This window comes from Phragmites australis, chromosome 7, assembly GCF_958298935.1.
Source record: "Phragmites australis chromosome 7, lpPhrAust1.1, whole genome shotgun sequence".
Taxonomy (NCBI): domain Eukaryota; kingdom Viridiplantae; phylum Streptophyta; class Magnoliopsida; order Poales; family Poaceae; genus Phragmites; species Phragmites australis.
In genome coordinates this window covers 4,961,706-4,988,649 of record NC_084927.1, presented here as the reverse complement: position 1 = coordinate 4,988,649, position 26,944 = coordinate 4,961,706, and the positions used below count along the sequence as shown (strand labels likewise).

The 26,944-nt window shown below is 45.3% G+C and overlaps 1 protein-coding gene across 1 annotated transcript; it reads left to right on the top strand.

Moving 5' to 3' along the window:
- Positions 1 to 11,995: 11,995 nt before the first annotated feature.
- On the top strand, positions 11,996 to 13,513 carry LOC133923910 (deoxymugineic acid synthase 1-D-like). Its single transcript, XM_062369219.1, has 2 exons — positions 11,996 to 12,825; positions 13,146 to 13,513. Exons 1-2 carry the CDS (start codon positions 12,091 to 12,093, stop codon positions 13,368 to 13,370), a joined length of 960 nt encoding a protein of 319 aa, XP_062225203.1. The 5' UTR covers positions 11,996 to 12,090; the 3' UTR covers positions 13,371 to 13,513.
- Positions 13,514 to 26,944: the final 13,431 nt, after the last annotated feature.

The window sequence follows — 26,944 nt, the reverse complement described above, 5'->3', positions numbered from 1 at the left end:
CTCACGAGTTGGGGTCTCACAAACCGACGAAACGGTGAAACTGTTCTTGACAGAATAATCTAATCAAAAACCCGCCCTAACGAGAGTGGCGGCGGCTGATAATAAGGGTCTAAGGGTCGTCACACCCCCTGGTCACGCCCCCCTAATGGGCTCAACGACGATACACGGCCCAACGGACCAAAAACGGTGACGTAGCACCGGGACAGATTCTGGACGCTGACTTGTTTCGACGTTTCCCGTTGACTCAGACGGAATTTGGACCTCAAACCAACGCCATTGGTTTCCTTATGAAATTATGTTTCCAACCATATGTGAATCGTCGAAAACGGAGTCCGGATGCGTCCTGGGCGTCCGTTTTACTGCTCGCTGGTCCTGGAGGTCGAGACTGAATCGGACTCGAGTTGGACTGGACCTCCTGCTGTTGTTGGACGTCCTAGCTGCTCCTCCACGCCTCCAAGCCTTCCTCTATGTGTCTCCTTGTCCTCTCCATGATTCCTAAGCAACACATAATCATTAGGTAGTAATCTATTCTCAAAATTATATAAAGAGTTGCTTAGGAACGAGCTCACCTCTAAATTTAATTGTCGTGCGCGAGCTTTTGTGATTGGACCTTGAAAGTTCAATGGAGGATCATTGTATGTATCCGAGGGAGTGATGTCCTCATCATCCTCCCCCTCTTGAATTGGAGTCGTCCTCGACTCAAGCTCATCATCGGCTCCCAAGTAAGGTTTCAAATCTGCAATGTTAAAAGAAGGACTAACCCCGAACTCGGGTGGCAACTCAAGTTTATATGCATTATCATTTATTTTCTCAATTATCTTATAAGGACCAGAAGCTCTTGGCATTAATTTAGACTTACGCAGCTTTGGAAACCTATCTTTTCTTAAATGTAACCACACTAAATCACCCGGTTCAAGTTTGACTTCTTTCCTACCTTCACTACCAGCAATTCTATACTTTTCATTCATCTTTTCGATATTTATTTTAGTTGTTTCATGCAACTTACGAATAAAATCAGCACGTGCACTAGCATCACTATGTGTTCTTTTAGTGGTAGGTAAAGGCAAAAGATCAATAGGAGTGCGAGGGGTAAAACCATACACTACCCGAAAAGGACTTACCTTGGTGGTAGAATGTGTTGCCCGATTATAAGCAAACTCCACGTGGGGCAAACATTCTTCCCACATCTTCAAATTTTTCTTCAAAATAGCTCTCAACATGGTACCCAAAGTGCGGTTCACTACCTCTGTTTGGCCATCAGTTTGTGGGTGGCAAGTAGTAGAAAATAATAGTTTTGTACCTAACTTATTCCATAGAGTGCGCCAAAAGTGACTAAAAAATTTAGCGTCGCGATCTGAAACAATAGTAGAAGGCATACCATGCAAGCGAACAATCTCTTTGAAAAAGAGGTCAGCAATATAAACGGCATCATCACTTTTATGACAAGGTATAAAATGTGCTATCTTAGAAAAACGATCCACAACAACAAAAATGCTATCCCTCCCCCTCTTAGTCCTAGGCAATCCCAAAACAAAGTCCATCGAAATATCTGCCCAAGGAATAGAAGGAACAGGAAGAGACATATACAAACCATGTGGATTCAAGCGAGACTTAGCCTTTTGACATGTGGTACAGCGTGCCACGAACCGCTCAACATCTCTCCTCATCTTTGGCCAAAAGAAATGTGTGGCCAACATATCCTCCGTCTTCTTAGCACCAAAATGTCCCATCAATCCTCCTCCATGTGCTTCCTGCAACAACAAAAGATGAACGGAACCAACTGGAATGCATAGACGGTTAGCTCTAAACACAAATCCATCATTGATCACAAACTTGTTCCATGTACGTCCCTCTTTACAGTTCAGCAATACATCTTTAAAATCAGGATCAAGCACATATTGTTCTTTTATTGAGTCAAGTCCAAAAATTCTATAATCAAGTTGGGACAACAAAGCATATCGTCTAGACAAAGCATCAGCAATTATATTATCCTTCCCTTTCTTGTGTTTGATAACATAAGGAAAAGATTCAATAAATTCAACCCACTTAGCATGTCTACGATTCAGATTATTTTGAGAACGAAGATACTTAAGCGATTCATGATCTGAATGTATAACAAATTCTTTAGGCCACAAATAATGACGCCACGTCTCTAAAGAACGTACAAGTGCATACAATTCCTTATCATACGTAGAGTAATTAAGAACAGGACCATGCAATTTTTCGCTAAAGTATGCAACGGGCTTACCTTCTTGCATCAAAACACCTCCAATGCCAACTCCACTAGCATCACATTCTAGCTCAAAGGTCTTACCAAAATTTGGAAGTTGCAGCAATGGCGCGTGCGTAAGCTTGTCCTTCAAAGTGTCAAAGGACTCCTCTTGTGCCTTACCCCAATGGAACACCACACCTTTCTTTGTCAACTCGTGTAAGGGGGCAGCAATGGCGCTGAAATCCTTCACGAAACGATGATAAAAACCTGCAAGTCCAAGAAAACTTCTCACCTGTTTGATGGTTTGGGGCACCGGCCAACTCTTTATGGCTTCAATTTTCATCTCATCCACCTCAATTCCCTGTGGAGTAATAACATAGCCAAGAAAAGAGACTCGATCCGTGCAAAAGATGCACTTCTCAAGGTTACCAAATAAACGTGCATCACGTAAAGCATTAAAAACAGCACGTAAGTGATCCATATGTTCATCCAAAGACTTGCTATAAATCAATATATCATCAAAGTAAACCACCACAAATCGTCCAATAAAAGCTCTTAAAACCTCATTCACCAAACGCATGAAAGTGCTAGGTGCATTAGTTAAACCAAAAGGCATTACTAACCACTCATATAATCCGAATTTAGTTTTGAAAGCTGTTTTCCATTCATCTCCAAGTTTCATTCTAATTTGGTGGTAACCACTACGCAAGTCGATCTTTGTAAAAATTACAGAGCCACACAACTCATCAAGCATATCATCAAGTCTAGGAATAGGATGGCGATATCAAATAGTAATGTTATTGATGGCTCTACAATCAACACACATACGCTAAGTACCATCTTTCTTAGGAACCAAAATCACAGGAACAGCACAAGGACTAAGGCTCTCACGTACATACCCGCGGTCCAAAAGCTCTTGGACTTGCCGCTGAATTTCCTTAGTCTCCTCGGGATTGGTTCGATACGCAGCACGATTTGGCAATGTTGCTCCCGGGATCAAATCGATTTGATGCTCTATCCCTCTCATAGGTGGCAGTCCCGGGGGTATCTCAGCTGGGAAAACATCCTCATACTCCTGCAAAAGGTTAGTGGCAGCAGGAGGTATCGAACTAATAACATCATCAAGCGAATACAAAACTCGTTTGCAAACCAAGGTGTAGCAAATATCATTATTAGAAATTTCAGCAAGGTCACTTTTTAGTGCAAGTATAACACCACCCTTCAATTTTATGCCCTCTACCTTAGAACTAGGTGCAGACTTATCCTTTTTAGGTGGGTAAAGAGAATTAGCAACTTGCTGATTTTCAGATTTAGTATCACGCAAATTAGCAGCTCGCTCTTTATCAGCTTGTACAATTTCAGCAGGGGTCATAGGAACCAAAGTAATTTTCTTTCCTTTATGCATAAAAGTATATGTATTACTTCTACCATGGTGTATAGCATCATTATCAAATTCCCAAGGTCGACCCAATAAAAGTGAGCAAGCTTCCATAGGTACCACATCACAGTCAACATAATCAGCATAGGAACCAATGGAAAAAGAAACTCTGCAAGTTTGTGTTACCTTAGCTTTTCCAGCATCATTAAACCACTGAAGGTTATATGGATGGGGGTGTTGGCGTGTGGTCAAGCCAAGCTTCTTGACCAAATCTGAACTCACCAAATTATTACAACTACCTCCATCGATGATGACACGTGCTCGCTGATTTTGGATGACGAAGAAAATCTGGAATAAGTTATGGCGTTGCAGCTTCTCTGGTTGTTGTACCTTTGTGCTGAGCGCCCGCTGCACAATGATGCTCCTATAGGTCGCTGTGTCATCACTGCCCAAGATTTTGTTGCTCTCCTCAACAACTGGTTCTTCTTCTTCTTCTTCCTCAATGTCAGAGGCGCTGATGTACCCATCTTCCGTTGCAATGTATGCTCGCTGACTTGGGCAATCCTTCTGCACATGACCGAATCCATGGCAGCGACGGCACTGAATGCCAGAGGTGCGTCCCGTTGATGCAACAGAGGAAGCACTCTTGGAAGGTCCCTGCAAAACAGAATTTTTACCTGAGCCTGAAGGTCATGTAGTGACCGGATTTGGTGCCGTAGCTGCTTGTTGCTTGCTCGCTGGTGAGGGAGCCCTGTAAGTGGATGGTTTGGACAGCCCAAAGGATGGTCCTGTGCGCGACGTGTATGTGGTGCTGGCCTTGTACTTGCCCTGCTGCTCACGCCCCTGCAACTCCTTCTCTGCAAGCATAGCAAACTGAAACAACTGGTTGACATTGTTAAATTCTTTATAATCAATAATATCCTGGATTTCACGTCTCAAACCCGAATAAAATTGACAAATAGAATCTTCGTTTCCCTCTACTATGCCACAACGCATCAAGCCCTTTTGAAGCTCACCATAATAATCCTGCACAGATTTATCTCCCTGTTCTAAGTGCATCAATTTCTTACGTAGGTCTCTATGATAAGATGGGGGAACAAATCTATCACGCATAGCAACCTTAAGCTCTTCCCATGTACGAGGTGTGGCACCATCTGCAGCTAAACCAGTCCACCAAATAATAGCAAAATCTTTAAACTCACTAGTGACTTGTCTAACTCTATGTTGTTCAGGTACTTGGTGGGCACTAAATTTTTGCTCTACTGTCATCTCCCAATCAAGATATCCCTCAGCATCATAATGTCCCGAAAAAGAAGGTATAGTAAATTTAACCTTAGCATAAGGATCTTCAGGAGCTCGATTATACATACCTCGATGGTGGTGGTGATGTGGAACGCCACCCATACCTGTGGTGTTAGTGCGAAGACGACGCCGTAATCTGTTTTGCAATGTCGCCGCTGGATCAACATTAACATCGTCATCATACAACTCATCACCGGTGTTGCTTCCATTCACATCTTCGTTGTGCACAGGACGGTTTTCCAAAGCATTTACCCTGTCGGTGAGCTCGGATAACCGTTTGTCCACCCGCTCAACCGCGTTTGCGAGTTTCATCTCAATTATCGCTTCAGTGACAGCCTTGATGACTGTCTCCTTCATCTCCTTCTGAGCATTGTCAATAACAGCTTGTAGCTGCTCTTGGCTGACACACTCCTTGAAGTTCTTTGGCGTTTTATCTCCATCAACTGACATTGTGGAAACAAACACAACAACAAACAGTGAAGGTTATTCCTAATAATCGTACTACAAAGGTGGAGTGGTGCCTCTCAATCAAGATCAGCAAAGGTAGACACCTTACCAAGCTCTTACCAGGGTTCTTACCAGCAAAGCAAAGGATACCTGGAAGGCGTGCGAGCGATTGCAGGGATGCAAAACAGTGCTGTCCAGAAGAATCTGTGGAGCTTGGAAGGCACACAAAGAGAACAAATATGTATATGTGGAACACAAATCAGAAACAGATAGTAATACTGAATTATAGTCCCAAGTACTTGTTCTCGTTGCTGGCCTAAAGTGTTGCAAGTACCAAGTATGTGTGATAAACAAGGTGGAGAAACAAGTATGATAGATAGCAAGAGCAACAGAAACAAAGAACTAAACAGCACACGCTAACACAGCTCACTTTGCCCTTCTCTATGTGCTGCTCTAGATATTGTTCCTCTTTTGCCCCTCTCTTTTTTCTATTTTTTTGGGCTGTCATTGTTTTTTTGGGAAAATTCGACTTCTTCTTTTTATTTTTTTGATATTTTTTTTTCACTTAGGAGCACACAAGAGGGAACCACAGAAAATTTGAGCTTAAACAAGTGAAAGACGTGGCCTGTAGAATTTTCTGAAGTTCAGCCGGAAAATGAGAAAAATATTTGGAAATTGAAAACTCAAACTTCGGAGGCGAATTTGGGAATTCTGATTTCGCCGAATCCAGCAAAGCCGGGGACGAACGGATCCGAAATGCCGTTTCGATGCGAAAAACTTTGTGACTTTTCTGAAAACGGAGTTCGTACGCGAAAGTTATGCCCGATTTGAGAAACGACTCCGAATTAGAGGACAAAACAGGAAGAAAGTGGGGAAAATATGCGACGGAGGCTAGGGTTTGATGGAAACAGTGGGGGAAAACACACGAACTGGACTCTAACACGACCTAACCAGCAACAAGACCTTGACCAGGACACAAACTCAACACGACGGACTCTGAAACTGAAATATGCAAAAGCTAAAGGCGCGGAAGGGTTGTAGGACAGGAAAAAAAAACGATATGGCAGTGGACTATGGAACGAAGGCGAAAACACTCGAAACTAAGGGTAGATATGAACCTGACGGTATACCTGAAGCTCTGAATACCACTTAGTATGAACAAGGGTTCCCGATCTTCCGAAAGGTTCTGGTAACTCTCGATTTGTTGGAAACGAGACACAAGTCGATCCGGCTTCCGAACAACACGATCCGAAACCCCGCAATCGCAGCACCACGTCTCCTCTGGTTATCAACCGACGTTGCACGGTTGACCTCGCCAAGAAGGCTAAAGTCCTTGCCTGCGAATCGAAGAACACAAGCAAGAACAAGGAAGAATGCAACCAAATTGCAGATGAATGATTAATCTCACGAGTTGGGGTCTCACAAACCGATGAAACGGCGAAACTGTTCTTGACAGAATAATCTAAGAAAAAACCCACCCTAACGAGAGCGGCGGCGGCTGATAATAAGGGTCTAAGGGTCGTCACACCCCCTGGTCACGCCCCCCTAATGGGCTCAACGACGATACACGGCCCAACGGACCAAAAACGGTGACGCAGCACCGGGACAGATTCTGGATGCTAACTTGTTTCGACGTTTCCCGTTGACTCAGAAGGAATTTGGACCTCAAACCAACTCCATTGGTTTCCTTATGAAATTATCTTTCCAACCATATGTGAATCGTCGAAAACGGAGTCCGGATGCGTCCTGGGCGTCCGTTTTACTGCTCGCTGGTCCTGGAGGTCGAGACTGATTCGGACTCGAGTTGGACTGGACCTCCTGCTGTTGTTGGACGTCCTAGCTGCTCCTCCACGCCTCCAAGCCTTCCTCTATGTGTCTCCTTGTCCTCTCCATGATTCCTAAGCAACACATAATCATGAGGTAGTAATCTATTCTCAAAATTATATAAAGAGTTGCTTAGGAACGAGCTCACCTCTAAATTTAATTGTCATGCGCGAGCTCTTGTGATTGGACCTTGAAAGTTCAATGGAGGATCATTGTATGTATCCGAGGGAGTGATGTCCTCATCATCCATGGTATATGAGTTAACATTGGTAACGATAAATCTTATCTTCGAGGAGAAGTGTTTTAAAAGCGACGTCTCTGAGGAGACGTATTCCATCCTAAGCATGTTAGATATCAAGATGTCATCCATCGTTAATATATTTAATAACAGGTATTCCTAGGGTGATATGTATTCTGGAGGATGACATGTAGGCATGACAATATTGATAGGATTAACTACTACAAGTAGTTGGAACGAAAACTCAATATATAGCACATGCGATAATAAGTCCGGTTTTAGTTGATCATGTATATTATTTAAAAACCATAGGTTTAATATGATCAAGGAGATAGGACTTGCCTTCTCCGAAGTTCTCTTCAGAGTCTTGGTTGTAGTCGGGATCCTCTTCGCTCCTGATGCTCCCGGCGCAGCACTCGTAGAACTCGGGTTGTTCTGCAATTACAACTACGATCAATATTGGCTATACTATAAAAGAATCAATCAATACCAAATGGGAAACTAAATGAGCCCTAATGGACAACACAATGTGACAGATGAGTGGATCTTGATTTTAGATGAATTTCAGTGAAAGAATCGCTGAAATCGGAGCTAGAACGGAGAAGTTACGGCTCCTAGAAGTTTTAATCCAATTTAAATCAAAAAAATACTAAACACACTGTTCATGAGTGGGACCCATTGAACAGTGCATGGGTCCACATGAACAGTACTAGTTGGGCGAGGATGGGCCCAGATTGGGCTGCGTCTGGGTTAGGCTGCACAGTGTTGGGTTGGCCCGTTGGAGTGCGGCCCATAAATAGCTGGGCCGGCCTAACAGGCTGACGGTGCTTGGGCCAGGCCGCGGCCCAGTCAGCCAGTCAGCGGCCGAAGGGGGGGGGCACCGAGGTGGCCAGGGACCGGGCAGCGCTCCCCATACTGGGAGGCACCAATTCATCCTAAAAGAGGGTTCTACGGCTTTTAGTCATCACAGTAGGACGGCCGGCGATGCGAATGGGGTATCAACACACTGGCGGCGAGCCAAGCGCGGCGGCGGAAATCACACCTATGGTGACGCACGGCGATCGGCCGAGAGGAAGCTTGGGGGCGCATACATACTATCTAGGAGGGGGTGTCAGGGGCTCCCGTCGAGCTTCTGGCGAACAGATGACGGCCTAGAGACGGCGGAAGGGCTCTGAAGCTTCCTGGTAGCACGTGGTTGGAAGTTCGCCAGCGGCGAGGTGCGAGAGCGTGGATGCGCGATGGCGGCAATGGAGTGTGGGGGAAGGTAGGGGAAAAAGGGTTAGGTTGGTGCTATTTATAGTGGAAGAGGGAGCACGAGAGGGGGCGGTGTGCATGACGTTGGGCGGTTGTCAGTGGGCAGTGCGACAGTGAGGTGGCGGGGCGGCGCCCACCATTTTTCCCACGGCGTGGGCGCTCTGCGCCGACCACGCGCAGACGGGGCGCAAAAGTCACACGAAGTCATCCCCATCGGGCTGCGGGGAAGAGAGAGTAGAGAGGGGGGGGGGGCAAAACGAGGAGGAAGGTGGATGGGAAAGGGGGTAGGTGGTTCGCCGGCGTGGGCGCTCTGCACCAGCCACGCGCGGCGTCGCGCTGGAGGAAGAAGGTAGCGCAGGCGGGGTGTGGATGCGTGACACGTGGTCGGTCCAGCGTGGGCGGGGCGCGGACGCTGCCGGCGCGCGCTTCATTTGACTGGGCCGGCCGATGCGCTGTTGGGCCGAACGCGCGCAGAGAAGGAAAATGGAGAGCGGGCCGAAGGCGGGCCGAAAGCAGAGAGAGGAGGAAATCGGCCCGGGAGTGAAAAAGAAAAGGAAAAGGATTAGGAATTAATTTCAAATGAGAAATTTGAATTTGAAATTTGACTTTGGATTAGGATCAAACCAATTGGAATTTCCTGAATTATGAGTTAGAGGTAGAATTCCGAGATTTAGGAACATAATTTGAATTTGAATTTGGACTTGGGACGGAAAGAACTTTAAGAAGGGATTCGAATTCGAGAGATATCCAACTCAAACCACCATTCAAAAATGCATAAAAACCAAAAACCAAACATGAACGAATCAACTTAAGGCAGGGATTTCCTTAGTACAAATTTGGAGCATTTTGAATACTTAGACAACTAAAACTAGCATCAATACTCACACCCATATTTTTTCATGATTTTATATAGCTTTGATAAATAAATAAATAAATTTAATTTGCACTAGATTTTGCTAAGAAGGAGTCAACCGTCCACGCACGGACACAAGACAAGCAATGCCCGAAGCTCGAACTTGTCTGCCCCTGCAACCCAGCGCCGCCGCTGCGCAGCGTGCGAAGATAGCTAATGGGAAGGGGCCAATCTGTGGGATGGGCGCCCTGGGTACGACGAAGTGCGCGACGGCGAGCACACTCGATCTGGCTGGTGCGCATGACAGTGAATGCCCTGCAGCCACCATCCACGGAGATAGGCCACCTTCGCACAGCATCCCTCAAATTTCGGCCACCAATTTATAGAGTTGTGAGCCTGAACACCACGATCGCACCGAATGCAAACTAAGGGCCTGTTTGTTTCAGCTTCGGATTGTGGAGCTGAAACAAACAGACGGCTTTTGGTTATAGCTTTTTAAAATTTGTTGGTTGGATTGTGGAAATCTAAGAAACTGGTTTTTCTCAGCTTTTGATAGGTTGTGAAAGTCCATTTTAGTAAACTGTTCATCAAATTTTTTTGAATTTACAATCTAAAAGTTTTTCACAATCCAACTTTTCACAATCCTGCTTCTATAAGCTGCTTTTCAGAATCTCCAACTGAAACAAACAGATTCTAAGTAGTACCTATAGGTCAAACTTGTCTGTAGCCGCCTACGCAATGCATGGAGATGACACGTGGGAAGGGGCTGATTCGCATGACAGGCAGCCCATTGCAACAGTGAGCAAACTCGATCTAGATGGCATGAAGGTCTCGATCTTGATATGTGCAACGACGAACGCTCGGCTGCCACCACCTATGGAGACGGACCACCGCTGCGCATGATCTCTCATCCGGGCCGCCGATAATAGAACCCACCAGATTTACAAACCGATGATCTACAAGTAAAGGACAGGAATACAGAAAGATTCTTTCTTCTAGAAAACCTTTTTTTTAAAAAAAATTATTGGACTTGTTATATATCCTTTTGTTGACTTTGACTACGTTACTGTCAATTGAACCTTAGCTTCTTCTCTCCCAAGCTTATGGTTTGGATTACATCTGCTACATGTCATGCATGACTTGCAATGGCGAGGGTATGATTGAAACATGGGGAAGAATCTTGTAACGAATCTCAACAAAACGGAGAGAAGTCGACATCCTATCATTGCTTATGTCACTTTCATATGCACCGGTCCGATCCTCACACCAAATGCCAGTGAAAAAAAAAATGTATTATCCAACTTTTCATTGCTTTGTGACAATTGAAAATTTTGTGGTGCATATTGATGTACTTTGTGTCTGTATTGCCACCATGTATCCACTTGGGATGACGTTTTTATAAGCTTTCGAGTAGTATCCATCCTTTAGTGAATGGATTAACATCATTTGAAGGGAAAAATAAGTATTATGCGGATGCAACGAGATGTTCAGTATTATCTAATGTGCAAGATTGAATATAAATAATACAAATTATGATTTCGAATTACTAATTCGAGTGTACTAGCCATTTTGGACCTGGACACAATCTCCTATGCATATTTCTAAGCATTACTTTCTATAGATACGTATTAATAAAATTATAACAGTATAGAAGTCGACATAAGCATTACTTTCAAATGTCTCTCTTTATTGAAACAAACAACATATCAGATTTGGCTTTTATTCTTTATTTAACGCTAACTTCTTTTCTCCCAAGATATTGAGTACTTGTTAACTTGATCAATAATATCCTCTCAAAAAGAACTTAATAATCAATATAACCCTTAATGGACTTTTTTGAAGCTTTGCGATGGAAAATTCTTCTGTACAATATTAAAGTTAAAAAACGAAATCTGAATGAATTGACTTTGAAAGGTTATAATACAATTCAGAAGTTCAGAAGATTGATTTGGAAGCCCCTAGTCCAATCTGAAAGTTGAAGAGATCGACTGGTAAGCTCTCAATTCCAATTTGAAAGTCAAAAGGATATATTTTGGAAGTTCCTGAATTCACTTTGAAAGTTCCACAATTTAATCTGAAAGTTCCCTACTCAATATGGAATTCACTATTATTTTATTTTTGTTTACTTTCCATAATTTATTAGATGAGTTTTCAGTTTTGATATCATTGCTGAAAGAGGGAAAGGTCGAGAAGGGAGAAAAATGAACCGGTTCCTTTTTTCTAAGCTACTGGATCTTTATGTTATTCCCCCTTCTTCAATTCCTTGAGAGAAGGATAGAATACCAATCCAAATGTCTTTCTATATCTAAGAAAACAACACATCAGACATTTGTATTTTTTTTAATAATTAACCTTGGCTTCTTCTCTCCCAAATTCAAGACTATATAAACTATGACTTCCACTTGTTTACCTTGATATATTCGATAACATCTTCTCAAAAAGAAAAGAAAATAAATGAATTCAGGACTCTATATAAACTCAAAGCAAATCTAGACCTACCTACATCTCTCTTACAATTGTTATCCGCCACGACGCGGAGTCCAACAAACACGCAAACCAACCTTCCAGCGCCCAAGAACCCGATGGCCGCGACCGACGGGCACGACACCGGCGCCGCGAGCATCCCGTGCGTGACGCTCAACACGGGCCACGCGATGCCGGTGCTGGGCTTCGGGACCGGCTCGTCGCGCGCGCCGGAGGACCTGCCAGCCACCATCGTCCACGCCGTCCGCCTCGGCTACCGCCACTTCGACACCGCGTCGTTCTACGGCACGGAGCGCGTTCTCGGCGCCGCCGTGGCCGACGCCGTGCGCTCCGGCGCCGTCGCCTCCCGCGCCGACCTCTTCGTCACCTCCAAGCTCTGGATCGCCGACGCGCACCCGGACCGCGTGCTCCCCGCGCTGCGGGAGTCGCTCGACCGCCTCGGCCTCGACTACCTCGACCTCTTCCTCGTCCACTGGCCCGTCGCCGCTGGCGAAAACAAGAAACTTGTGCCGTTCGACATGGAGGGCGTCTGGCGCGCCATGGAGGAGTGCCACCGCCTGGGCCTCGCGAGGTCCATCGGCGTCAGCAACTTCTCTGCGGTCAAGATGTCCAAGCTGCTCGCCTTCGCCGCCGTGCCGCCGGCCGTCAACCAGGTGGAGACGAACGTCGGGTGGCGCCAGGAGAAGGTGAGGGAGGTGTGCGCCAAGAACGGCGTCGTCGTCACCGCGTTCTCGCCGCTCGGCGCGCACGGCTCGGCGTGGGGATCCAACGCCGTCATGGAGAGCGGCGTGCTGCGCGACGTCGCCGCCAGGAGAGGCAAAACGGTTGCCCAGGTAACAAAAAAATGCAGATCAGATCGATTTGTTTTACTAAAATTTGCAACTTGTTCCCACTTTTCAAACATTAGTAGATGTACTAGATTTACACCTCCAGTTGTCTGCGGAAATTTTATTATTCTTTACAATTTATTGGCATCTATAGCAGTATATAAAATGCTCAACCAAAAATCAATTGGGTATACAAAATTCTCCAAGCACAGATGTAGTTTGAGATGGGCTACCGCAAAATTCAACAACTTCTAGTTTGCGCTCATCTTCATATGGAAATTTAAATCAAATTTACAGGATTTATTGAGTCTTTTAAACATATCTAGGTGGCATTGAGGTGGCTGCACGAGCAGGGGGTGTGTTTTGTGGCGAGGAGCTTCAACAAGGAGAGGTTGAAGCAGAACATGGAGATATTCGATTGGGAGCTAAGCGAGGATGACAAAGAGATGATTGCGCAGATTCCGCAGCGGAGAGCATGCCATGGGGAGTTCTTTGTGTCGCCAGACGGGCCATACAAGTCCTTGGAGGAGCTGTGGGATGGAGAAATATGATAAATTTCATTATGTTCACAGCCGATATCCTTATCTTCCTACTGAAAAATACTATCTGTATATCTACCGAAAATACTGCATAGTCATTGTTTCCATGTATCTGTTGTCTGTCAAATAATGATTGTTACTTGTGTTAGGAAACATATTCGTCTGTTTCACCTATTTTTCTCTCTATTCACTTGTCATTTGGGATCATTTCCCATGAAAAAAGAAGAGTCAAAGAAAGGACAGAAGATGTTTTCCATGTCAAATTAAAAGGAGAGGTGAAAGATGCCATAGCAATGCGGTATCAGACTTTCTCCGTGTGGTTGGATCCCAACATTTTGGTATGGCGGTTAAGCTGAATTGGGCTCGGGATGAGTTACCAAAAAAATTAGAGTCTGGAGGAACAGCCTAATGGCCTGGGTAAAATTTGAGGAGTTATTTTTTTGAAGGAAGATAAGAATCGTTCGGCACAAGGTGATGTGTAGCGGAAGGGATTTGGACAAAATCAATCTACTGAAGGATCATATACGCTGGTTTGTGTTACAGATTTTGGACCACATATTCCTGTGCTTTGAATTGCAGGGGATCAGCTATGAGCTAACGACCTATTCCTTCAAGGACACCTTTGCGTTCGATAGAGCGATAAACCAAAAAGCATACTGTGCGGATTCTGTGCTGGCTGATTAAATGAATCACTTTTGACTTGCTATGTTCGATGAGGGAATTATTGCTATGGTACTGACCTCTGTGCTGAACTTTTAAACAGAACGGTGATGCACACAAGCAAAAAGGAATGTCATTACTTTTGACTTTTATTGGTATTTGTGTAAATCAGATTTGGTTAATTGCCTGTTACGGAATGTGGTCATGTTTGCCAGGCTAATAGTGCATATTTATCTACCTACGATTTGATTGTGATTTGGGACAAGCTCGGTGGAAGCTTAAGTGCTGGTCTTTTCTTGATTGCGGGTTTGGAAGGTCTATTCTTCTGAACTATTCTTATTGCTCTGCACGATAAAAGCCTTGCAATTTCACCTTCACTAATCTCTGCTTTAACCCAGGATATGCCAAAACCTTTGACAGGATAGATACTCCTAAGTCCCAACAAATTCAGTCAATATCTCTATCGGCCATCTACTGTTACTATATAAGTTTTCATGAACATTTCTATACGCAGTGATATGAACTGTTTCGTTCCTGACCTTTAACATTACAGTGGACGTTTTTGCTCATCGGAACAAGCTGGATTTTCTAGATGGAGTCCATCTTTGTAGATAGTAGATATAGATCTATTCTATCAGATGCAATATTTTGATAGAATTAATAATAAGGTACTATTTAATTTGTGCTTCCATAATACTTATTTAAGGTTAAGTTTCATAGTTCTAATCCTTTAGATTGGTTGTTATAACATTTTGAATATGTAGTTTTTAGCCTGAGAACTTGTGCTGTTCCTTGCAAAGTAGGAATCTGTTTGAAATTATTTGATGATACTGCAATGGAAAGTTAGGGTTATTCCTGTTGTAACTGAATTGTTTTCCATTATCTAAAAAAAGATACTTCAGATCTCAAGCATTAGAACATTGGTACCGAACCTTTGCCTTTATGTCATTACTTAAATTTTCCCGGACCGTAACAAACCGTAATATACCTTACTATTGCCATTTATTGTTGTACCACTAAATACTTATACTATAGCGACTAAAAGGAAGAGAGAAAAAAAGTGTGCACTTGTCATGCCGTTATGATTGCAGTATAGGGCAAAGCTGAGCTCCATCACATTTTGGTTTAAGGGCCCGTTTGTAGAGATCCAAATTCTCACAGAAATATTTCTCTAGTAAATTAGAATCACTTTGTGTAATCGTTTAGCTAGTTAGATGGATTTTAATTCTTAAGAGAGGATGTCAGTTATAAATGAGAAATGATTCAGAAACAAGAGATACCACGTTTTGTCTATTTCTCCCTCGCAGTGTAAAAAAGAGAAACGTTTCTTCCATTTTGGATTTGAATCACTTGCCAAAAGCACCATTTCACAAAGATTTCACTGATTCTGGTTAGAATCCGAAATGTTTCTCCCATCCAAACTAGCCCTAAGTTAACAAAACAATCTTCCCTGCAGCCGCCCCCTTGATTCCAAGTGTAAAGCGGGCCGGATTAGCTAACTGCGTGGTCATTTTCTGGTGCCCCTGCATCTTTCCAGCTTTCCAAGCTAATTACATGCACCTGTTCTTTCAGGTGACTACTGAGTTTCTGCACTTGGGAGCTACATGTATGACCTTCAAATAAATTGCTCCTTTTTAATCATCTGGAAAGTATCATTTTGTCTATACAGATTACAATATGGAATTTTTGGGATGATTTAGTTGGTCTGTACTCTCTACCTGTAATGCCCAAAATGTTTCCTTGTCTGCTAGAGTCCTCACATTTCCCTTTGTTGTGGAGGTCAAAGAATATATTTTTTGTCTGGTATTAGCACTAACATATTTCCATTCATTTTCCATTTTCAATTTCTTGTTCACAGAATTAATGGGAAATGCTGCATGATTTATATCAATATGTATGTGCTGTCTTTGTTCTCTGAACCTCTGTATTGCAAATTAATGAAACTGTTTATTCAGAAATCAAGTAATTATCATTTGGGTTCTGAGAGAAGATAGAAAAGTAGAATTGTTTTGTTTGGATCTTCCTGTATGAAATTGCTTTGCCTTTTCTCATTGATTCGCAATAACTCTTCGGAACTAAGGGCAGTGGCTGTGGATTGTAGAAGCTCAAGTGGCTTTCTTTCGCTATTTCGGCAATTATTTTTTCTTCTTTCCTCTGCCTGGTTCTATTTTATCTCCAAAATACTTTTTATGGACAGCAAGATTAAGATTTAAGAGTGAGAGATTGCTCTAGGAATGTCTAGTGTTATTGGAATTTAAACTGTGTAACCCCCTTTATTAGTCAAATGCCCGTGCGTTACAATAGAGACCCGAACCCATTTATGCCTCCCTTTTGCACATCTGTTTATAAACACCTTGCAAATGATTCGTGTCAAATTAGGGCCACTTAGTGCCTCCTTTTGCACAGCTTCTTCTTTTATACGGAGATAAGCACAAAAGTGTAGTTTGTTTGTTGCGCGTTGCTATACGGGTACCAACAAATCTGGCATAGAAACAAAAATAAATTTTCCTCACAACAACCATTACAAAAATGCATGATATTGTTTATTAATTTAATATATGCCACGTATTTCTGATACTCAATTATGTTCTAACCTGTTGCGCAAAATAAATCAACTTGCATTTAAAAAATTAATGAATCAGAGAATTCACATTATTTTTGTTAATATAGGTGTTACTACATATATTTTCTTTCCTAGCAAAAGGGCCACCCCACAATTTCTTTATTGAAAATGCTAACAGGTCTTATGGAATATTAAAAACACAAGGATATCTATAAATGGTAGGTTCGTCTGAAAAGCCACTGCTAAAGTAAAATCCACTCAGGTTAACACTAAAAATCTAAAAATGAGCAAAATAGATGAACCATAAGAACTCCATAATGTTTACAAAATCAATTAAAGCCAGATTACGCTCAATCTGAGCCGGGGATGCCGATGGTGTGGAGGAGGTTGCCGATCGTGGCAAAGTGCGAGAGACCGGAAGCGATGTGGAAGCGTCCGTGCTTTGAGCCCGTTGTCATGTGTCGATCAAGGGAGCAGGGGGTGTGGAGGAGGTTCAAACGCATCAAGCAGGGGAAGGATATCTTGCCGGGCTAACTTATAACTAATTGATTAGGGTTTGGGGCTAATTGAGGAAGGAAATTTTATGAGACTATTTATTGAAAGATTCATATGAGATCTTGATCCATATCGTCTTTCTATGATCTAACAACTGGTACATGCAACTGAGAGAAAAGAGAGGAACATGTTACATGCACAAGAAGAGGTCTTTCTATGAGACTAGGTTTCATAGAATTTTCTTCCACTAATTGATGACTAATTGATGGTGATTTTCAAATTAATCGGGGTGGTAGTTTAGAAGGATGTGCAGTGACATTGGAGCAACGTGAGCCTTCAGATCAAAACCAATGGATGATCAAGATCAAATGTTCTAGCCCAACTCTTTTGTTTTTTATATTAATATAGATATAGATTCAAATTAGTCAAATACTCATGCGTTGCAATGAAACTACGTATTTCCATATGTTTAATTATAATCATGCCATCAAGACGCTATATTATTCCAATGAAAAAAAAAACACTTGTACAAATTACCTGCGTTGTCTCACAGAAATGAAGCAACAAGGGCATTACCTTGCCAAAGGTCATGCTGCTTTTCTTCTCAAGCACACGTGCCAGAATAGAACTTAAATATACATGAATGATCACCATCCATGTTCACAAATTAGCACGCATGTGATTTGCGTGGCATAACGAATCGACAACAATAACATACAACACCATACAAAATAGCTTCTACAGTTATGCCCCTCCTTTCGTTCTCATCCACATACCCTCTCCCTATCTTCTCAGGTTAAATCCTAAATACAATTCAATATACCAAAGTATATCAGATACTTTTGTATGTCAATTCAACCGAAAAGTATAAACTTCTACTTGACTTTTGCAAGTTAGAATTTAATATCGCTGTCATGTAGCCCTATACTTATACACACTAAAAGATACCTGTATTCAGAACGGCTTGAGCTTGCCTGTATTTGGATTTGGAACAGTGCTAACTTCTATATGCATCTTAAAAAGCATATTGACAGACTATTTACATGAACATAGTCTCATATTGCTTGACAACGCTGTTTTATCAAACTGGACTTATGTTTGAGTCGCAAATAAATACCAAATGACGCTCAGCGATGATATCTAGTATAAATTCCAAGTTTACAACCATGTTCCAGAAGAAAACCTTAAAAAAAAAGAAAATGAAAAATGCAATATCACCCATCTCTGTGAAGAAAACATACAATTAAGTTACTACCTCCGGTTTAAAAATGATATTAATGACCGGAGGGAGTACATGGTAATAGTACGTCCGTTCAGCACAATTTAGCAAATTCAATAAGAAACAACAAAAGTTTGGAACCGTAGCGTTGTCAAATATAGAATATTTGATAGCTAACCATATATGACAGTACCAATCCAGAACACTTCTGAATCTGCATGAAAGCAAAATGGAGACTGGTCTATTAGCAAGTAAAATAAAAGGGGCATAAAGAAGGGCAAATTTGATCTACATCTGAAAGTACGGATAACTTAAGATGCAAAAAATCAAAATAGAAACTGATCCTTCTTTTTTCTTACAATCCTGAAGAGGAGCAAAAAAAATTAAATCTCAAGAGAAGTCTGAGTCTGAGAATTGTTCTGCAATTACAAAGGACTTACTAAAGATTAAATAGAATCGCACATAGAGTTGTATGAACTAATAACTTGATTGTACAATTAGACTAAACTCAGAATTAATTATCTCCTTTATTCAGTTCATCTTGCAAAGCAAAAATAACTGGACCGCATGTTAATTCAAGGTGCCCATTAGCTTTAAATTACCGGCCAGGCTGTCGCATTGTGATGCTGCTTGATTTACCATGCCTCCTCATAGGGCTCGACTTGCATCCTCTGTTCAGTAAAAATAAAGTGCATGTAGCGAGTGCAGAAGTTATTCTACTGCATGTCTGATTTTAACACGACCTTAGCACATACCTTCCAGCAAGTCTGTAAGATGTCCTCCATCTGCACCATGCAAAAAGTATAAATGAATGATAAAGCTTGTAACATGTAATTTGTAGTTCATAGATGCTTGCATTTTCTAATATATTTTTTTTTGCAAAATTCCATATATCCAAGCATACTGAAAACGTGGATTGCCTGGTGAGCACCAACATGCTACCTTCAGGGGAGAAATGGAGAGGGGGGAGAGCTCTCGTTCCGTACAGTCTCCCCACCTGGCGGTCCCGAGATCCGCCTCACCATTCACGCCCTCTCCCTTGGCGTCATCCTCTCCAGCCTCGCCGTCCACTCTCAACCCTCTCGCAGCCCCGTTTAGCCCAGTAATCAACCCATCTCTCCCTGCGACGGACTTGCCAGAGTGGCTGTTGTTTAGTCCTTCGTCTTCCTCAACCACCCTCTCCGGCGGGCCTTCATCAAGTAGGCCGTCGTCCTTCCTAGTCGCTGCAAAGGGAGGCACTCCTCCGTCGCCTCAGCCGTCCCTGCCGTCCCCTAGTCTTCTTGCGGCGGGCCGACGGGCGGAGCATCTTCGCCCCTGTCCCGAGCGCCCATGCCACCAAGTGCTCAGCCTCATGTGTTGTGTTTTGGCATCTCTGCTGCCGAGGACAGGGAATCACGTCACACGGTCGCTGACAATGATGGCTGGCAGGAGGTTGTCAAGCTGAAGCAACGAAGGCCTCATGCCCCACGACCCCAACCGCCTCTGTCTTCGCGTTCGGTGCCGACCAACTTGGTGGGCAGGTGTTTCAACTGCCTCGCCACTGACCACGTCGCGGTAGCTTGCCGAAACCCGTCCTATTGTTTGAGGTGCCAGCACGGAGGGCACAAGGCCGTCATTGTAGAAGGCCTCGTGCCCAGCTTGGAGCTGTCCCAAGGTCGCACCTTTCCCAGTTGCCCGCGCCAGGGCGGGCGTCTCGGGTACCTCTTGGCGCTCGTCCTCCTTCTCCAGCAATGGCGGCTGTGACACGGGCGCCCTCTACCACGCCGTCGGTTGCATCTGAGTCTATCAGCCGCACCTTCTCTCCACCATCTATTTGCGTGGCTCCGTCACCATCATCGACACCGCCGTTCTTTGGGGATACTCTTTCACCTCCTAGGTCGAATCCTGGGCCTCTTGAGTATCGGTCGAGCCATCAGCTTTGTCTAATTCTCCGTTCGTCGGACCTCGCTCGGGATGAGGCTGATCTTTCCCGTGTGTTGGTGGCAATGGTTGTGGGTACTAGGCCATCGGTCAGCACAAATCAAGTGCGGTCGCTCCTAGTTGCTTCCTTCAATATTGCAGATGGTGATTTCTTGGTTTGACGTGGCTATCTGGAGAACTTTCTAATCACCTTCCTTGAGATGAGAACTCGTGACCTAGTCCTTCACTCCACCCTGCCCGAGGGGTCACTATTTCAACAGCATTTCAGGTCGTGGACGCGCCAATCCTTGGCGGCTGTGGGGTCAATGCTATTTCGCGTCCTAGTGGAGCCCCGTGGGATCCCGGCTCATGCTTGGTGTCTCTCCATGGTGGAGCACATTTTGAGCTCTTGTTGTTCTGTCCTTCAACCAATTACGGCCACCGTCGCCATGGAAGACATGGGTTGTTTTTGCGTGGTCGCGTAGTGTGTTGATCCGGAGCTCATCCCGACGGAGGTCACCCTGATTGTGCTCGAGCCAACGGAGGAGTATGTGGAGTCTGGGCTCTTTCTGCGTCCGGAGGAAATCGTCCACTCCAAGCAGTCGTTCCTTCGATATAAGGTCATCATTTATCTCATGGAAATCCAGGATTGGTGCTCGTCGTCCGATTCCTCTAGTGGAACAGTGATGACGAAGAGTATCCCGGGTTCGAGCAGCACGGTCGGTCCAATCCCTGGCCGAAACGCACAAGATTCCAAGATCTGCAAGCGGGGGATGCTGACGGTGGTGCAAGAGGTGGTAGCCTCGATGCTATGGGTGGAGCCTCCATGTCTTCCTTCGCTGGCATTCCTGGGTCCCCTTGCTCGTCTTCGGCGTGGCTGGTACAGCCTGGTTGCTCGCCCGTAACGTTGCTCGCCTGGTCCCAGCCGGCCCCTCTGCGCTTCGGACATCTGAGCATTAGGTCACGTGCTGAGTGTCACAGGCGTACTAGGGTGCCTCAAAAGGTGCCCCAAGACAGCGATCTCGTGGCCATCGGTCTCTACCTCCGTTTGTTCATGACCCCATGGTCACAGAGGACTCCCTCACCTCGTGGCCTTTGCGTCGCGTGACGTCCCTGGAGTTGGAGCCCACATGCGGTCGCCATTTTGCCCCTCAGTCGTTGGTCGTTGATCCGATGGTGCTGGAGAGCTTCTTGGCGGTCCTGGCGCCGGGGACTCGTGCTGTGGATCCTGTCCGCACATCCCTGTTGATTCCTAGGCCAGCAGGAATCTTGCATTACCCATACTTGGCCGCCTCTGAAAAGATTGCTGGGGGGGGGGGCTGCTGTGGATAGACAACGCTCCCGCCCTTGATTTAAATCTCTCAGGGGTCACATGCGCTCCCCTCATGCCTCCACTTCCTTTGGCGCCCTTGGGTGTGACTGCTGTCGGGATGGCGTGAAGTGCTCTAGGAGTGAATGAGGGTTCTGCTGGCTCCCATCTAGGCCTGCCCCATGGCGTGGACCGGCCTGGGTCTTATGTCTCCTCAGGGAATTTTGAGTTGGACACGCCTCTACCGGCCCTTCAGCCCTCCGCGGTCGAGGCCTGCAGGCCTTGTAGCATCGTGCATGGCCGCCGTGCGGATGCCCCTTTCCCTTCTTCGCTTCGCATTTACCCCTCCAAATCGTGTTGTCTAGTATATAGAAGCGTCATTTGCGTGTGCCCCATGCGCCCGCTCTACCCACAATTGAGAATTCGTCACCGTCGCCTATTCCACCCATGCAATCGTCGCCTTCCAAGGTGGCGGAGGCGACTTTCCTTGCTCGCGTGACGTGGTCCACAGCCTCGGTGCTCCAAGCACTGTCTTTGCCCAAGCGTCAGCTGAAGACTTCTGTGCCGATTATGGTCCCTTCCAAGAGGAGTAAACGGTTGGCATCCTCTGGTCATGCTTCCCAATCTCATGCCATCCATCGGGCGCAAACTGTTCTCATGAAAAGATTATGGATCATCGTGGATGGGGAGTGCATTGACCATGAGGCACATGACGTTTATGTGAGTCTTTTTGAGAGACCCCTCACCTGTGCCCACCTCGTTGCTTTGGCCGCATTGTTTGGGTGGGCCATGCCGGATGTCGAGGAAGTTTGATCTGCCGACTTCCTTGATGTCGTGTGCTAATTGTCCCGGTCGCTTTGCTGTGTTTGTGGTCGCCTTTTATGAATGTTTACCTATGGAAGTTGCAACTATACTCATCTGAAATGTATGCGGTTTGAATAAGCTTTCGCGCCGTGATTCGGTTTGTGAGGTTATGGTCGCTGCAAGACTTGACGTCGTTTGTTTTCAGGAGACCAAGGTTGCGGTTATGTCGATCAAAATTCTCCTTTCCACCCTAGCCCCCAAATTCAGCCGCCGTGTTGTGCTTCTGGGCAATGGATCGCGTGGGGGGATCTTGGTGGCTTGGAGGGCGAGTGTGTGCACTGCCATTTCCTCCCTTGTTGATGCCCACTCTGTGTCGGTTCAGCTTGCAAGTGTTGACGGTCAGCTCTAGTGGCTCACATGTGTTTATGGCCCGCAGCAAGATGTAGATAAGCTCCTTTTTCTTCAGGAACTCCACAATGTCCGCTCAGGTTGCTCGAGGCCGTGGGCTGTGGTCCAGGATTGCAACTTGATTTATAGACCAGCCGACAAAAACAATTCCAATGTGGACCACGCCATGATGGGCCGATTCCGCCGCCTTTTGGACGACCTTGAGCTCAATGAGATCGACCTTCTAGGTAGACGGTTCACCTGGTCGAACGAACGCTCCTCGCCGACTCTGGTTCAGCTTGACCGGGTATTTTGCATAGTCGACTGGGAGGATCTCTTTCTGGATTGTCTATTGCAGAGCTCCGTCACAAGGATTTCGGATCACTGCCCTCTGTACCTAGGGCTTAGCGATAATGCCAGGGGTAAGGCACGCTTTCATTTCAAAAGTTTCTGGCCGACTATCGAGGGTGTCCAGGAAGCGGTACTGCAAGCTTGGTTGACGCCTGTGGATGCCGTTTGTCCTGTCCACCGCCTCACTCTAAAGTTTGCTAGTCTTGCCTGGGGGTTGCAGGCTTGGAGTCAAAGGAAGATTTGTAATGTGAACTCTCAGCTCACCCTGGCTCGGGAACTTCTTCATCGCCTGGACATTGCGTAGGATGGCCGGCCATTGTCTCCTTCAGAAGATTGGCTACGACGGCGTCTGAAGAAGCATTGCCTCGCCCTGGCCTCTCTCCAGCGCACAATTGCTCACTCTAGGTCGCGGATTTCTTGGTTGCAGGATGGAGATGCCAACACTTCCTTCTTCAATCTGCATGCCAGATATCGGAAGCGAAAAAATTTTGTGGCTAGGCTCAAGGTTGATGATCAATTCCTGACATCCCAGCAGGATAAAGCACATGCCGTGTGGAATTTTTATAGCGAGTTGTTGGGATCCCCACATACTTGAAATAACACTATGAACCTCCAAGCCTTCCACGCTGCATCCTACAATCTCGATGCCTTAGACTTGCCGTTCACCGAGGCTGAGGTGTGGCAAACCATAAAGCAGCTGCTGTCGGATAAGGCTCTGGGTCCAGACGGATTCATGGGTTGGTTCTATAAAGAGTGCTGGCTTTGATCAAAGATGCATCCTTTGCACGGCGGTGACGGCAGGAAGCTTCATCTCGTGAACTCAACTTTCCTGGTGTTGATTCCCAAGGTGCCGGACATAGAACAGGTGCGGGACTTCAGACCAATCAGTTTGGTCCACAGCTTTGCGAAGCTTGTCACCAAGATTTTGGCTAATCATCTTGTGCTGACACTCTCATCTATGGTGTCTGTGAATCAAAGCGCATTCATCAAAGGGTGATACATTCATGATAATTTTCTTCTAGTCCAGCGAATGGCAAAGTTCCTCCACAATCAAAAGTTGCCGTGGATTCTTCTCAAGCTTGACATCACAAGGGCCTTTGATTCGGTCTCATGGTCACTCCTGTTGGAGGTGCTTGTTCATATGGGTTTCGAGCCTAGATGGAGGTCCATGATTTGTTTGCTGTTGGCGTCTTCCTCAACGCGTGTCCTTCTCAATGGCTACCCAGGGGAAATTATTGAACATCGGCATGGTCTCCGTCAGGGCGATCCTCTCTCCCCGATGCTTTTTATCCTCGTAATGGATGTGTTGAATGCGTTGTTTCTCATGGCAGCTGAAGAAGGTCTGTTGTGCCTGCTGGCTAACAGGAACATCGGTCACCGTCTTTCCATGTATGCGGATGATGTCGTCTTATTAATCCAGCCCACGGCAAGGGATCTCTCAATGACCACGTCCATTCTCCATTCCTTTGATGACACGTCTGGCTTGCAAACCAACATGCAAAAGAGCTCAATTGTTCCGATCTAGTGCTGTGACATTGACCTAGAGCTGGTGAGCTCGGTGCTACCGTGCACGATCGCTAGTTTGCCGTGCAAATACCTCGGCTTGCCTCTATCCATCCACAAACTCCGCAAAGCTGATCTGCATCTGCTCGTGGACAAATTTGATGACATGTTACCGGGATGGAAAGCGGGACTGCTGTCCTCCTCGGGCATCCTAGTGCGAGTCACGCTCATGGCTTTGCCTATCTATACCCTCCTGGCAGTGGACGCGCAAGTGGCTGATCAAAGCCCTCGATAGGAGACGAAGAGCGTTTCTTTGGAAGGGAAGAAATCAAGTCAATGGAGTGCACTGTGTCGTTGCTTGGAGGCATGTGTGTCGGGCGATAGACCTTGGAGGGCTTGGTATCCACAACCTCAAGCTCCTCGGTTGGTCGCTTCGGATGCGATGGCTCTGGCTGCTGAAAATGCAACCAGACCTCCATTGGGCATCAGCTTCTTTTCTAGTTCACGCCAACGTTTAGGCGATGTTTGCGATTTCTATGACATCTGAGGTGGGAGATGGACGTTCGACTTTGTTTTGGTCTGATAGGTGGCTGCTTGGTCGGTCTCTCAGTCTCTCAAGGATATGGCACTGGCTTTGCTTCCATTTGTCGCGAAGAGGGCTGTCACTCAACGGACGGTGTTTGAATCCTTGCAAAACCGGGCTTGGATTCAGGATATCAGTGGCAATTTGACCGCGCGTGCGATGGAGTACCTTCAGGTATGGAATGCAGTGGATGGCATGACTTTGCGTCCGAGAGGTCCTAATCAGCATGTGTGGGCACCTTCGGCCTCTGGCACGTTCTCCACTCGTTTCGCGTACCGCGCGTTTCTTCACCAGTGCTATCGGCTTTGAGCCCTACAAGAGAATTTGGAAGACACGGGCGTCGTTGCGTGCTAAGTTCTTCATTTGGTTGGCCACATTGAATAGATGTTGGACTGCGGACCGTCTCACGCGCCGGGGCCTGCAACATCCATAGAGGTGCCCGCTATGCGATCAGGCGGAGGAAAGGGTACAACATCTTCTTACGGATTGTGTCTTCACGAGGGAGGTGTGGTTCAAGGCCCTCCAACGAGTTGGGCTGCATGTCCTGGCTCCGGGGCCTTTCGACACCATCTTCCAGGACTGGTGGCGGCGTGTTAGCGCAGAGTATCCAAGGAATTCCGTAAGGGGATGAACTCTTGGATGGTCCTGGTGGCTTGGTCCATTTGGAAGCACCGCAACTGATGCGTGTTTGATGGTGATCGCCCCTTGGTCACAGAATTGCTACGAGAGATCAACGAGGAGGCACACCTTTGGTGTCTCAGAGGAGTGACACCGTTGCGCTCCTTGTTGGGTTGAGTGTTTTAGGCCTTGGTCGTAGTTTAGTCTCAGGCGCGCGTGTGTTCTAAAAACTAATCCGGCCATGGGTACGGCTTTGTATTCGAATTCGACTTTGCATTTTTCTTAATATAATGATACGTAGCTCTCCTGCGCGTTCGAGAAAAAAAAGCACCAACATGCTTGTTTCATGCTGATCACATTGTTGGAGGATTGTAAGTGATTTAGTGATCCCCAGGCTGTGGTAGAAGAAGCGGATATTATTTCGGCAGATCAACAAACATAGGTGCTTAAGGACATGAACATGCACGGAGTTGTCCCATGTAAAAGCCCCCCCCCCCCCCGAGTAACAATTCAAAATTTTCCATTGGTGCTGCCTGAGCACTCATAAGAGAAGCACCCCCCTCTTTTAGAAAGTTTGGATCATCACTTCATGTACAACTTTCGCATCCTATCATAGACGAACACTCTTTTGAAATTATTACGAGTGTCTGCCAATTTAAACACAAACATAATACCACTTAATTATTCTTAGACAACCTTCACGACTTTAGATTAATCTTCACTGTTCCTCACTTAGGTGTCATTACTCATTACAATCCCTGTTTACTGACATCTGCTTAGCATAACCCAGACGAACTGAATGAGGAATTCATTTAGTTGTAGATTGGCACACACCATAAACAATAATATTAGGTAAAAAAAAGACACTATTATATCACTAAATTAAAAACTGCAATCCCAAGTAAGGTAATGTCATTCCATTCCTTTGTTTAATATTACCAACTTTGTGATGGATGGATTTTCTAAATACCCTATGTATACTACACAGAAATTTGTACATTTACTACACAAGCTATTGTGATACTAATCTATCAAGCATTGTTCAAGTATCAAGGGCTGCTATACAAGCAGACCATTCATCAGAGTACTGAGCATCAACTTTCATCATGTTTATCGTAGTATGGATAGAAAAGCTGTTACCAAGCATAAGTTTTCGAGAAAGGCATGGGATACCTGAGCAGAGAAATAGTGAATA

Excerpts from the sequence above, each read along its gene's own strand:
- LOC133923910 (XM_062369219.1), top strand. The coding sequence starts at position 12,091 with ATGGCCGCGACCGACGGGCACGACACCGGCGCCGCGAGCATCCCGTGC. Across the intron at positions 12,826-13,145 it reads GAGGCAAAACGGTTGCCCAG|GTGGCATTGAGGTGGCTGCA; the intron begins GTAACAAAAAAA and ends AAACATATCTAG.